This window comes from Lissotriton vulgaris, chromosome 5, assembly GCF_964263255.1.
Source record: "Lissotriton vulgaris chromosome 5, aLisVul1.2, whole genome shotgun sequence".
NCBI lineage: Eukaryota > Metazoa > Chordata > Amphibia > Caudata > Salamandridae > Lissotriton > Lissotriton vulgaris.
In genome coordinates, this window is record NC_141693.1 from 441,132,806 (window position 1) to 441,147,408 (window position 14,603).

At 44.5% G+C, this 14,603-nt stretch overlaps 1 protein-coding gene across 1 annotated transcript in view; it reads left to right on the forward strand.

Moving 5' to 3' along the window:
* Positions 1-14,603, forward strand: part of PDPN (podoplanin) — a 327,323-nt gene that overhangs the window by 194,917 nt on the left and 117,803 nt on the right. Inside the window, exon 2 of the mRNA XM_086921860.1 lies at positions 6,543-6,634. Coding sequence (XP_086777986.1) covers positions 6,543-6,634 — 92 coding nt within the window. The remainder of the gene's footprint in view (positions 1-6,542; positions 6,635-14,603) is intronic.

Here is a 14,603-nt window from a genome sequence, read left to right on the forward strand (position 1 = left end):
CCCATTGCTCAGTGCAGAAACCCGCCTCCACTGAGTGTATCGCCGCACTCGTCCCGCAGAGCACGCCCATGAATAGCCACCAATCGTCCAAATTGGCCGGCAACTAACTCTAGACCTGCACCAAATAGCAAATCCCTACACTCCAAAAATGTACTTCCTACCCTCCCGATGGCGCTGGATACAGGAAGAAGAAGTTCCTTCCTCCCCTATACCCTTATACCCCTCCCCAACTCCACCCCTTAACCCCAGCTTAGTCCTTCCTGCGCGAAAGAACCCAGGGGAAGACTGGTCTGCGACCCTACTTCCCCCCGTGGGCCATCATTGCAACCTTTTACTGTCAGGCCCCGTGGGTGCTGCTTTTAGGGTCGACTGTACCTTCCAGTCTGGCGGGACATAACACCTCCCTGCAGTGGGGATTTACTTGCTCCTCCTTACGACTGATATTAGCTGGCAGAGGCAACGGGTAAGTAGCTCCTCAGCAACTGCCACTTGCTAGCAAATTGCAATGCTTTGCTGCTCGAAGCCCTTACCATATCTGCTTTCATTTTCTGCTGCAGGGCTGGGGCACTAAAATTATTCCTTTTCTTACTACTTTGTGTTTGTTTTTACCTCACCACCTTTACACTTCGTGAATCAGGAAAAGCTTAAAGAAAATTATGTGAAGTTGCCAAACAAAATCCTTCAATATTTTGCAAATCCCTAGACTGCAATTCAATTATTGTGAAAATAATCTTATAGATTAAATTCTAATGATCACCCAAAAATTTTGAAAATTCTGTCACCAAAAGAACATACACAGTCCAATGCAAAGATGGCAATAGACGATCATTCACATTTAGGGATACCCGCCTTTGACACAGAGTTTATGATCCCTAAGGTTGCTAATCCGAGGATGGCAGGAGCTGCAGTGTGGAAAAAGATGACATGAATAGCAAATATACAATGCCATTCCAACATTGTGGTATTTGCGTCAAAAATGTGGGTACCGAAAAATAACAGTATTATTATCCGTCCAGTTAAAACTAGTCCTCATGTGTTGTGAGTTTTCTTCCTATAAGTAAGACACTTTTTCATGCAGTTCCATGTCAGTCAGAATTTGTTTACATGGCAGTAATGGAGGAGACACCGCTAGAAGTGATGAAGGATCAGCTACAGTAACTAAAGGGAGGTGGTTTGCCATCATAGTTAGAGTCTCGCCACTGCCAACAAGGCATTCTCAATGATGATGCCAGTTATTAACTTCATCCACCCATCAAACAGGGAAGTGGCACAAGCAGCTGAGCGAATTAGACATCCACTTACAGCCATCAGTCAATTAGGTCTTTAGTATTGTATGTAGAGGTAACACGTGGAAGAAAATGCAGCTAAACATCTTTATTCCCATCTACATTCACTGTTGCTCCTAGAATAGCACACCCTTTCTCCAATTCCTTTTTCTCTCCTTACTCTATGACTTACTCTTCTCTAACATGTCTCTATAGTTTTTTAACCCAAACCACCAAATTGACCTTCATGCCCTTCAATTTTCTCACTTAACCCTGAAGTGGGAGAAATTGCGAGTGTCCATCTGCATGCTGTGAATAAATATTTATTTATTTATTTGAATATGTCTAAAGCACTCATTGACACAGGAGGGTCTTGGGGCGATCTACATTTCAACCAGAATGAGTAAACAGGATGGGTAATTTATGAATCGGGAAAAAAAAGAAAAATGCATACATAACTGCCAATGGTTATGTGTAACGCGTCCCTACTTGGGCTTATTCCATTTTGATGGTAGATTAGCAATTGTTTGAGCAGGTGAGTCTTAAGAAGTGATAGGGGTTTGTTTTTGTAGGTTAGGAGGATGATAGTTCCAAGCAGTTGTGGCTGCATCACAGAAGGATTCCTTGCTGGTGGATGAATTTTTGTACTTTGTTACTTCTATAAGTGATATGAGCCATTTTTGTACCTTCCAAAATGGTGAGGAGTTCTGTGATGGAGTGGGCATTTTTTGTGTGTGTATTGTTTGTGAGTGCCCTTGTGGCACAGACAGCATATTTTGAATTGAGTTCTTGTTGGAATCTAGTGGAGATCCCTAAGGATAGATGTGATGGACTTGAATTAGTAAGAAGAGAGTATAAGTCTAGCTGTTTAGTGAAAGACCGCTTTAAGTAGGGTTACTTATGTGAATGGTATTACCATTAAAAAAATTACATTGCCAAAGTGCAGTATTGATGTAACGAATGCTTGCACAGCTATTCTCAGATGCTTGGTTGGAATCAGGTCACAGATTGTTTTCAGGATACGCAAGTAGATGATGGCAGATTTAGAAATTTTGTATGCCAGGGCCAAATAGTTAAAGTCTGTCTGCTATTCTTTATAAAGGAACATTATATGGCACTGTGAATGTTGGCAGCTGGAGGTTCATTGTCAGTTGTTGCCAGCCTCTGGTACTGCTTGCATCTTGGTTGTGCTTCCCTGTGTTCCTCATTTAATCGCTTGAGTTGTTAGTCCTAGTGTGACATGGCTAGATTAAGCCCGGGAAGAAACACAGCCATTATTTTGCATGTATGCGTTTGTAAAGTTGCCTTCTTCTTCCACACACTGACTTCGGCCACACATTTGCTTACGTGACAGTGCAAGATTAGTTTCTCTGAATCCACATTGCTTACAATTCCACTTCATGAGTACATTATCATGACACCTTGATCATTAGGTACAAGGCCTGCACAGACATTGTGCAAATGTTGTTGTTTATTATTCGTCCATAAGGTGACAGCGCTATCTCAGAGACCATAAACATTGTCAACTCAGCTGAAGCCTCGACACAGAAGCATGAGTGCTGTTGTTATAAATACACGTGCATTTCTGTAGTCTAATTAGAGGAGCACTCAGCTGTCATAGTGAGGTCATCACTTCTGTCAGCATTTCAGCACAGCTGATTCATGTTTACCCTCTGTGAGAAGGGATGCCCAACCTGCAACCAAGATGGTGTTTCTGAACAAGCCTGGTAAAATTGTATTATATGCCTACTTTCCTTACTAATCCAACTGCACTGGGCCCTTTATGATCAGACAATCTGCAGCATTTACCACAGAGGCAATGATCCGCTTACAAATCTTTCTCCGCCAATAGTAGGAGTAGAAATATAGGATGACCAAACACCACCTTATCTGTCCAATGTGTTTCAATTGACAGCCAGCTCACAAATGTGGGATCAGATTTAGGAACACCACTCTTGAAACCATGCTGTAGAAATAAAGAATAGAAATGGGAAGACCCAACCTACTGCAGAGGTGAAGTCGAGTTAGGGTTAGGCAGATAAAAAGCTCTGCAACAGCAACACAGAATAAAAGAAGTAACACCTGATGTTCTGACGGAGCTCGCTGTTTCTCCCGACAACACATCTAAAACCTTTGCAAAATAGCACTGGAAGAACCAACAAGACTTCATGATAGACTCAGACAGAAATTAGATTAATTTGGTTATTGTTTTAAAGATTCCAAGTTTATGGCCACTGGCAATCTCTTGAGAATTTCAGTTAAGAATATCACTGCGTGTATAAAAACAGCAAACATTTCAGCAGGCTTTATCAGATGGTTATTATAAAATCAGTGTACAGAGTTACAGACTCCTACCACCCTTAAGGCTGAAGGATAGTTTGTTGTCTGACAGCTCATATCCTACAAAGAAGGGTAAATAATTTAGATTTAGAGTCCATTAAAGGTGAGTCCATTAACATAAACTAGGAAATAAAGGAAATAAAACTGGTTAGGCAAAGAATATTTCAGTCCTTCAGCTACCAAATGTAGAATTAGCAACGCAGTCCAAAGTAAGGCAAACGTTTTTAGTAATCATCAAAACTCGATCAGCATAGCATCTGCTCTCAAGGGTAGAAGAAAAAGTATGGCGATGCCCCTCCTTTGGGGTTTTTTCTTTTATAAAATCTCTAACAGTGTCCCAGTAATGTAGCATCACACCACCATTGGAAGACTATTGTATGTTCAAATTCACATAATGTCACCCAGGACACTTACACTTGCAACAGTGAGATGCTTTCCCATGCTGGTCATGCAAAACAAGAGATTTGAAAGTCCACATAGGCCTAACATCGGTGAAAAAGAGATACAAAGTAATTATCTATAGCAGTATCTGAAATCCTGTTCCCACAGGAATATTTCACTGAGACCGTTCAAGAAACATCCAGAATTGTCTGGGTTTATAAATGTACAGAACAAATAAAGCAACATTTCACTAGTGATAAATGGTCCACCTTATTAAGTCAGGGGAAAGGTCAGCAATAGAGAAAAAACATTTTCGAAAAAGCCTTCGAGTTAGCATCACACATTTTAAATGAAATAAACTCTAAATCATATAAAATATAGCTTTAGTAAAATCAATTCAAATAGAGAATATATTGAGCTTTCACCAGAGATTATTACATGAAGATAGCTAATGTTAGAAGTACCCTACTACCACAATTGTTCTCAACATTCTTATAAGTGTATAATTTTCAAAGATGATACTACAAAATTAGTTTTTTTACTTTCCAAAGAACCTCTTGTATTATTATGCTAAATTTCAAGATCGTATCTAGTTTCTACATGATTTTGCACCGACGTTTCTAAATAGTGCACTCAAACAGAAAGCATTCGAAACACTAGGCCACTTATTAATAGCTTAATTCCATCAATAACCGTTAATAAACAGCATTTTCAAAAGAAACTGTTATTAGTGCAACTCATTTATATATGTATTAGTATTGCTTTGTATGTATGTTTTCTTCATCTTACATTTAACAGCATGCTATCATGGTCCTTCTACTACCTTTGTTTCATTTTCATGTGGTGTTAACGAGTGTAAAGTGCAGTTTCACCTTTTTGTGTCTTTAATCAGTAAACATGTTTTGTATTGTGATTTTTAAAATCATGCTACATCAACAGGGGCCTACATACCTTCCCTCAGTTAATGGAGATTTAGATAATCCAGTAGGGGATTCTTAGTAGATCAGTCGCCTAGGCTCCTAGCTTAGGGAACGGATAAGTAGTACACTATACACAGCACTTATATGCCAGCATATATACACTGTTTTAGCACAATGATGGAATCATTCATTCTTTTCACTGTTCTTATATTGCTAATCACATTTGCATGGTTCTGTCTATTAATCATTTCAGCACATATCTTTTATACAAGAATCGCAATGGTTCAATAAATATTGAAAACTCCACTTTGTGTATGTCTTGTATTATTCACTGAGAGAGCTTGAGTTACTGAGTGAAAGGGTTCTAGATCTGTTACCATGAGTCCTTGGGGGTCACAGTTGTCATGTTCGGAGTTTGCCCAAACCATTAGTTACTTTGCCAGGCTTAGGGGTACTTTGGTGGCACTGTGAGCTAGCAGAACTATCGGCCAACATATCCTGAGGGGTGCATGGAATCAGTCTGGCACCATCCCAATATTTATGTTGTCCAACAAAAGAATAGTTCCTACTGAAAAGTGGAAACCTTGCGACACTAGGCTGCCTGTGAATGTTTCAAAAGGAAAGGAACAACTTATCATTAGCAACAAGTGGCTTGAGGAAGGGCGGGCCATATTCATGCCACCAACCCCACATGATCACAGGACATCGAGGACACTGAAGTCCTCAAGTGGGAAAGCAGCACATTGCAGTAGCATAGCAATGAAAGTTGGAATTATTGTAGAGCAATTCAATAAGTGGCAAACCTGCACTCATTACCAACCTCATGATATAGCACTAGCCTATGGGAATGCTATACTGACATTGAAAATCATGTGACACAAGTCACAAAGCCACTGCTAAAAGGACAGTGAAGGAGCAATTTTGTCTGCTGTTGGTTTTACACCACCACACTCTGTTACTCATGGGAAGATTAATATTTCCTCATTTAATCCAGGTTTGGTGAGAAGGGCCTTTGTCTTTATCTGCTCACTCTGATTGGCTTGTGGAGTATAAGTTGGACTGTGGATTAATTATGACTTTTTAAAGTTCTGATTTGCTTAAAGCTTCAATTTAATTCTGTACATTGATGGGCAGGCGTGTAGCTTCTGGGGGAGGGGTGTTCAGGGTATTACACCCCCCTAAAAATGTATTTTGCAGTAAGTAGCTAGGTACAAGGGCTCTCAGTCAGGTATGATTAGAGTCATATTTCACCTGGAATTTGTAAATGCCCACACTGACAAAAATACATACAAACACTAACTTTCTTTCTCTCTCCTCTTATGGCCTCAAAAATGTTGATTATTTTGAAAATTTTATTTTGAGAGCCCTTAACAATCTGCCCTCCTCTCTCTTTTCACTACCCCTTAAGCCCTCCTCATGTCCTGCTTCTCAGATAATATGTTTTAACAAGATATCCCAGTGTGACTGAAGCTCACTCCCCCACCCCAAATCTTACTACCGAAGCTAAGCCCCTGGGTCTGAGTTGCACTACTTCAGATCTTGTTTAACACGTAACTACATCCTGGCTTTGGACAAGCTAACACTGGTTTTTCCTTATCTTCTACACCAGGTCTAAACCGTATATTTTTTTTAACAGTTACAGATATCCTAGAAGACGAAACACCTCAAACACCCACATCTGACCCGAAACTAAAGAGTTTTACTGAGCTAACAGAAGCTGAAACTCCGGTGAGTTTTGCCATTGATTTTTTTTTCTGCCTGTGTTTCTAACAATCACATTGTAGAGAATACCTATATTTAACCCAGACCATAGTAGGTGCACTAGGTGTATGCATAAAGAGTACGTGTTTCACAGGTCAATACTAAACCACAAGTTACATCTCTATGTAATAAAGATAATCCTTTTTAGGGGATCATTATGAGTGCCCCAGATTTATGTTAAGTCTGACTCGTAGTTACTAATATGCAGGTACGTTAATCTCTTGTGAGCAGTTAGCAGTGAATAGAACGTTCACCCAGTGAACCCATAAGAAATAAGAAATTACCAGGATAATCAATAATTCTAGGTCCAGTTCCCTGATTAGTTCCATATTTACCCTTTAAATTGAACCTAGAGGTTTTGTCTGAACTGAGCAGCCAAAATCGTTTGATAAAAACGTAGCACGTCAGTGGTAAATTGGCAGACCATGAAATTCCATTTGACCACTAAGGGGAGTTACTCTACTGGAATAACTGAACTTGTAGGTGGGACTTTGGTCTGGGATTTCCATGTACCTCAGACCTGAGGACTATAGCAATGAAATAAACTACGGTTTAAAGAACTAGCAAAATACCCAAGGTGGCAAAAGTTTCAATAACTTGCTGCTCCCACCATAAATCATGTCAGCCCATTATTTTCTTTATATGTAATTATTTTATTTATTAGACAGAAGCAACAATTCGATCAGAAGTGTTTTAAGGTTTTAAGTAGCGTTGATGATGGCGCATAAATCCGTGGAGTTTGTGATCGGTAACATAGATTAGATGAAATAACTGTTGTGGTACAACCTCGGCCTGTGCACGTAAGAGCGGTGGGGCCGGGTGGGGGGGATTTCAGCAGACTACGACTAGGGAAGATCAATTATTTATTAAATTTTCCCTTGTGGCTGTCTATCGAATCCCTTCCTAACCTGGCACCACCGCCCAACCACTCTTACCTGCACCAGCCGCAGTTGTTGTGGTATCAGTAAGCTGCATGTTCTGCGAGTGCGTTTAGCTATGACAAAACATTTGACTATGTCTCTGATATATAACTAGCAAGTGAATCCTACAGGCATGAATTAAACATAATTACAGCATGGTGAGCTGGACTTTTGTAAGAGTTTTATGTATTTATAGTAAGGTGGGATGTAATTAGGGATCCCGGTTTTATGGTATTTTTTTTTTTTACATTTCTGTCTGTATTTATCAATTTTTATTTGTTGCTAATTTTATCTGTATTTATCTATATTTGTTTTGGGTTTTGTGGGAAAATGAAGCTCAAATTAGTATATTTCTACATATATTTAACCCAGGGGTTCCCAAACTACGGCCCCTGGGCCACATCCAGCCCGTCTAATCAATTGGAGTGGCCCACTTAACGATCCCAAACAAACCTTTGCTTCTTGTTTCATGCGGAGACACGTATTCCTCACTTCCAGGTAGCAGGCGGTTGGCGGTCCAGTTCCAGGCGACCGGAAACCGCTGGGGCGTCTCACATCGCTTCTGGGGGAAATCACTTAACACAGACGTTCCCGCCAACACAGAGCTTCGGATTGATGCCTATCCTTTGCCTGCTTCTACGCAAGTATGAACCGTGTTTTCTGAGGCCATGTGTTCGCGACCTTTACTGAGGTTCTTTGACACCGCGCAGGAGCGCTTTTCTCTGTTTGTTTTGACACGGTGCTGGAGCGCTATTCTGGATTTGTTTCAACACCACGCTGGAGCGCTTTACTTGGGGTTTTGGTTGTTTGTTTGGGCACCGCGCTGGGGCGCTATCCTGAGTTTGTTTTGGCACCGTGCTGGAGCGCTTTACTTGTGGTTTGTTTTGGCACCTCGCTGGAGCTCTTTACTTTCAGTTCACGACAACGCGCTGGGGCGCTTATGTGAATACCTTGGACACCGCGCTGGAGCGCTTTGATTACGAGCTGGGGCGCTTACCTTTTTTCGTTTCTACACAGGAGCACTGTTTTCTAACTAACCACTATAGACAACTTCTACTCACTTGATGGTCCTAAGCTCAAGGTAAACGCTGTTAACCGCATGTGCACTAGAAGTAAACATAGAGAGGGCTTTATCTGTGCCCATTGTAATCAGGTCTCCTTTACTTCCCCTACCAGCCCGAGAAGAACGGAAGAAAGACAGACAGCAAAATGTCGAAACTGTTGGGGAAACGGAAAATAGATTCAGAGTGCAGAGTTTTTAAGCAGCAGTGGACAGATGACTATTTTTTTGTCCAATGCAAGGAAAAGGCAGTTTGTTTAATCTGCAAAGAGACAGTGACGGTGTCTAAAGAATTTAATATCTGCCGACACTATGAAACCCGCCATGGAGGGCAGTATGCTAGCTTGCTGGGCCAACTGAGGAGAGACAAGGTGGCTAAGCTATAAAATGGATTTGCCGCCCAGGACAAGCACCAAACACAGGCAAACCTGTCATCCGTTCGGGCCAGCTTCAAAGTAGCTAAACTGATTGCAAGCTGTGGAAAGTCGTTCAGTGATGGGGAGTTTGTCAAGAAGTGATTGAACGCTGTCGCGGAGGAGGTCTGTCCGGACAAGAAAGATGTCCTGAACGCGGTGAATCTGTCCGCATCTACAGTTACCAGGCAAATTGAAAAATGGGGCACAATGTACATGTCCAGCTGAAAGAGAAAGCTAAAGATTTTGAGTGTTTTGCATTGGCAATGGATGCGAGCAATGACGTGCAGGACACAGCACAACTGCTGATTTTTATTCGGGGAGTTAATTCATCTTTTGAAGTGTCCGTGGAGATCGCAGCTCTACAAAGTCTCACGGATACTACGACAGGGGAGGATATTTTTTGTAAAGTACACCAAACGATGGAAGAGTTGGATTTAGACTGGGCTAAGCTGGCTAGCATCACAACGGACGGTGCTCCGAGTATGGTTGGTGCGTCGCGGGGGCTAGTGGGGCGCATGAAAAGAGAAATGGAGGAACGAGGTCTCACCCCCACTACATGTCCACTGCCTGATTCACCAGCAAGCACTGTGCTGCAAAGTTCTGAAGTGGGAATCAGTCATGAAGGTGGTTGTGTCTTGCATAAGCTTTATCGGAGCAAACGGACTAAAACACAGGCAGTTCCAAGCTTTTCTATCCGAGCTGGAGTCTGTCCATGGAGATGTGCTTTACCACGCTGAAGTCAGATGGTTAAGCCGCGGTAGAGTTTTGAAGCGCTTCTACGAGCTGCTACCCGAAATCAACACCTTTCTCCTGACAAAGAGAAAAACTGTCCCACAGCTGATCGACACAGAATGGAAATGGGACCTTGCCTTTTTAACAGATGTGATAGAAATTTTAAATGGCCTCAATTTACAGCTCCAAGGCAAGGGAAAATTAATCAGTGACATGTATTTCCACGTCAAAGCATTTGAGGTTAAAATGGCGCTGCTTGTTGGACAAGTGCAAAAACAAGACTTCACCCATCTCCCTGCTACTCGGAGCCTCTCAGCTGAGAAGCCAGCGGTCCCGTTTCCAACCAAGAAGTGCAAGGACGCACTGGAAACGCTGAGAGCAGAGTTCAGTATGCGGTTCCGTGAGCTTCATGCCCACGTTAAAGAAATTCACATATTCCAGAACCCTTTTGCTGCCGACATTAATGACACCCTGCCTTCTCTTCAATTTGAAATGGTTGAGTTGCAGACCTGTGATGTGCTGAAAGACGCATTCAAGCCCAACTGTCTCGTAGAGGACTATGCTTCCCTCCCAAACGAGACCTACCCAACATCAGAAAGCACGCTATGAAGATGTCCACAGTTATTGGGAGCACATATATCTGTGAGCAAACTTTTTCACGCATGAAGCTGAAAAAAAATCCGACAAGATCAAGACTCTCAGATCAACACCTTCATCAGTCTCTGAGACTGGCTGTAACTGGAATGGAACCTGACATCAATCTCCTCACCAGTCACAAGCAAGCCCAGAGCTCACACAGATAGGGTAAGCCTGCTGATTTCAGTAACTATGAATATGAAAAAAATGTCAGTATAGTAATGCTCTTTTTATAGGCAACATGTTTCTTAAACAGTGATGTCACATACGAAATGAGACTGCAGCAGGTCATCTGCTGATGGGCTGCTTGTGTTTTTTTATCTGCCATTCCTGAAGGGCCTGCATGCTTCCAGGACCACCCTAAAGTCAGCCTGTTTATTACAATTATTCTGTATTAATGTTATTTCACTGTGTGGCAAAAAAAGTATCATCAGTTCGTGTTTTTATAATTCGAATCTAATCAATATCTATAAAATAAAAGGCGTACCTGTGGTACTTCAAATAAACACGAGAAGACTTTCTATTACTTTTTTTGCAAACCGACAGGTGGCGCCAAGGCCCAGCGAAGGGCAGCTGCAAAAGACATTTCATTATAAGCTCCACAATAATACTGGTTGTCACTTTGGCCCATATCATTTCCTGTTATAAGACTAACCCCGGCCCCCATCACAGAAAGGAAAGTTGATGTGGCCCCCGCCGAAAAAAGTTTGGGGACCACTGATTTAACCAGTAAAGGTGCACTCATGCTTGATTGCCTACTAGGTTTCAATGTTGTAAATATCCACAGAAAATAAATCAATGCACTTATAAGAAAATATTCATATTTCAGTGTCAACCTTTTGCATATCTACTACTGTTAAAGACTCTTTCCTAAACTTCCCATCTTTTTTAGCCCCCTTACTTATCGATCCACACATCTATTGGCCTGGCAGTCACGGCAGACAATATTTAAAATTACTCAAAAAGCAACCCAATTTCCGTTTTTATCCATATTTAAAAATAAATCTAGACAAGAAGACAAGGTAGCGGAGCGCTTTGCTGCAGGAGCGCGTGGCGCGTTTTAAAATTGAAATTTGCATTTGGGTGTGATTCGTGTTGCGCGTTAGCGCTTAGCAGACTGCTGGGCTCATTTTTAAAAAAAACCCTCACCTGCACCTAAAATTGTGTCCCCCACTGCCGCTTGGCGGGCTTGGTTCCTGGGGTGGGCGCCATCTTAGAGAGGGGCAGAGCAGCTTCCTTCCGACAGCGCTTGACTGCGCATGAGCCAGCGAGGGGACGCCTACTTAAGGCGAGTCCCGGCTCTATTCCATCTGACAAGGTAGCGGAGCGCTTTGCTGCAGGAGCGCGTGGCGCGTTTTAAAATTGAAATTTGCATTTTGGGTGTGATTTGTGTTGCGCGTTAGCGCTTAGCAGACTGCTGGGCTCATTTTAAAAAACCCCCTCACCTGCACCTTAAATTGTGTCCCCCACCGCCGCTTGGCGGGCTTGGTTCCTGGGGTGGGCGCCATCTTAGAGAGGGGCAGAGCAGCTTCCTTCCGACAGCGCTTGACTGCGCATGAGCCAGCGAGGGGACGCCTACTTAATGCTCCCCCCCCCCAGCGTAGCGGGATCGCGGAGCGGGCGCGTCCTCGCGTGGCCGGAGTCGTGCCAGAGTCCTGCCCGTCTGCGCCCGTCCGCGACAGGACGTGCTGGACGTGGCTGGACTCTGAGCCCTCTCCTGGCCGTCCTCCTGTTTACCATGCTGTGTTACACCAGAGACAGCCTGGCTGCCATCAACCGGTCTGGGGTGACTTGTACTGCGCCTCGTGTGGATCCCTTGTGCGGCCCTTTTACGTGTGGATGCGGATGTTTCACACTTTCTGCCCCCGTAAGTAGGGACTGTAGGGATAAAATCACGGTGGCCATTAGTCCACAGTCTCATATCAGAATCTGGAACCTAAACACTAGGTCGCTTGTCAGGCACCATCTAGATATTTTCGATCTGCTAGATAAGGATGCTCCTGACGTGTTTTGCCTGACGGAGACCTGGCTGCAGGATGCCGACTCGGCCGTTGTCAATCTGGCCTTCCCGCCGGAATACTCGGTATTCACTTTGAACCGAGCTTCTAGAGGCGGAGGAATAGCCCTTGCGGTTAAGTCATGCTACTCATGTACGTGGCATGGTCAAAAAATCTCGGGTTGCGAAAGTGCAATGTTTAAGGTAGCTATTACACCTAATTTCACCCTGTCGGGGCTACTGATATATCGGCCCCCAGGGAGTGAAGTGGCTTTTAGAACGGCGCTACCTGATGCCATTAGTGAACTGGCTGTGGGGTGCTCCAATTTCTCCATCATTGGAGATTTAAATCTGCACTTTGACAACATAGCGAGCCCCACGGTGTCCAGTTTTGTAGCCGATCTCGAGGCGCTCCAGCTGATTCAGCTGGCGGCACAGCCCACCCATTCAGGGGGTCATACCCTCGATCCGTTTCTTACCAATCTTACGGATGCCTGCATCTCCAGCTACACACCTCTAGCATGGACTGATCATTACTGGATACAGATCCAGTGCCCTATACCGGCTAGACAACCTAAGCCAGTGGTGTGTACTATTCCAAGACGTCGTTGGAATAAACTCAAGCTGGACGAGTTTTTCCATCTCCTATCGGCCGACTCATTTGACATCACGGGGTCGGCTGATCAGGTCTATGACAGGTCTTGCCATTGGGTTTCCAGGGCTTTAGACACACTCATTCCCTTGGTACGCTGTAAAACTGGAACCGGCAAAGCCAGCCCTTGGTACGATGACTCGCTACGGGCACTGAAGGTCTCTTGTAGGCGTGCAGAGCGGGCTTGGCGCAAGTCTTATAACAGCATGAAGAAGGTTCTCTACCTGTCTACGGTGAAATTGTATCACCGGGCAGTGTGTAGAACCCGTGCCGCCTTCTATGCTGCACAATTTAGGACAAGTTCGAACCCGTCTAAGGCTATCTTTAAGGTACTGAAAGACCTCACGGCCAAGAAGGTAACTTCGACGCACCAGAGCTCGGTGGAGCACTGTGAAAAACTGGCAGAGTTCTTTCTGGAAAAGGTGAATGCCATTTATCGAGCCTTTCCGGTGACCACCCCCGCGGCTAATCCACCTCTTAAGCCGTTACCATCTGAGGGGCTGCATTCCTTTCCTATCCTAACATCTGATAGTCTCGACACTTTGGCTCGGCAGGTGAAGTCGGGGTCCCCAGAGGACCCGCTTTGCCCAGCTGTGTTCAAAGACCTAGCGGTACATGAGATCTCGCCGCTATGTTCTCTGATCAACTCGTCACTCACATCTGGCGAGGTCCCACTGAAGTGGAAGCGAGCCATGGTTCATCCTATCCTCAAGAAACCTAGCCTGGACGGTAGCAAGCCTGAGAGCTATCGGCCAATTTCACTCCTGCCGTGGCCGGCTAAGGTGACTGAGGCGCATGTCAACGCAGTCCTCTCGGAACATCTCCGCCATGCAGATATCCTCGATGCTACGCAGAATGGGTTTAGGGCCGGTCACAGCACGGAGAAGGCTCTGCTTTATATGGTGGAGCATCTTCGCTCCGTGCTTGACGCGGGACAAACGGCAGCGCTGGTGCTATTAGACCTGAGCGCTGCCTTTGACACCGTCTCGCACCCGATCCTTCTGTGGCGCTTAGAGGAGGCTGGCGTCACCGGCATTGCTCTCCAGTGGTTCCGGTCGTTTTTAGCCAACCGGGCCTTTAGCGTGACCGTCCCACCTTACCAGTCCAAATTCCATCCGTTGAACCTGGGGGTCCCCCAAGGCTCCTCGCTGAGTCCTACGTTGTTCAACCTTTACGTAAGGCCGCTAGCTGAGGTTGTCAGGCAATGGGGTATGACGATGGTGTCATACGCCGATGACACCCAGCTAGCGGTCACGATCAGCGGGGACGCTGAAGTCGATGCCCCCAGGTTTCAACAAGGAATGCGGGCGGTCGCCAGCAGGATGACGTCCAACTGTCTCCAGCTGAACGCTAGTAAGACCGAGGTCATGGTCTTTGGCAGACAACCGGATCTTTGGGGAGAGAGATGGTGGCCAGGGGAGTTGGGTCCTGCTCCCATCCCAGTCGCCGAGCTTAAGAACCTCGGGGTCTGGCTGGACCCTACCCTTACGTTTGTGTGTCATGCCAAACGGACGGCTGCCTGCT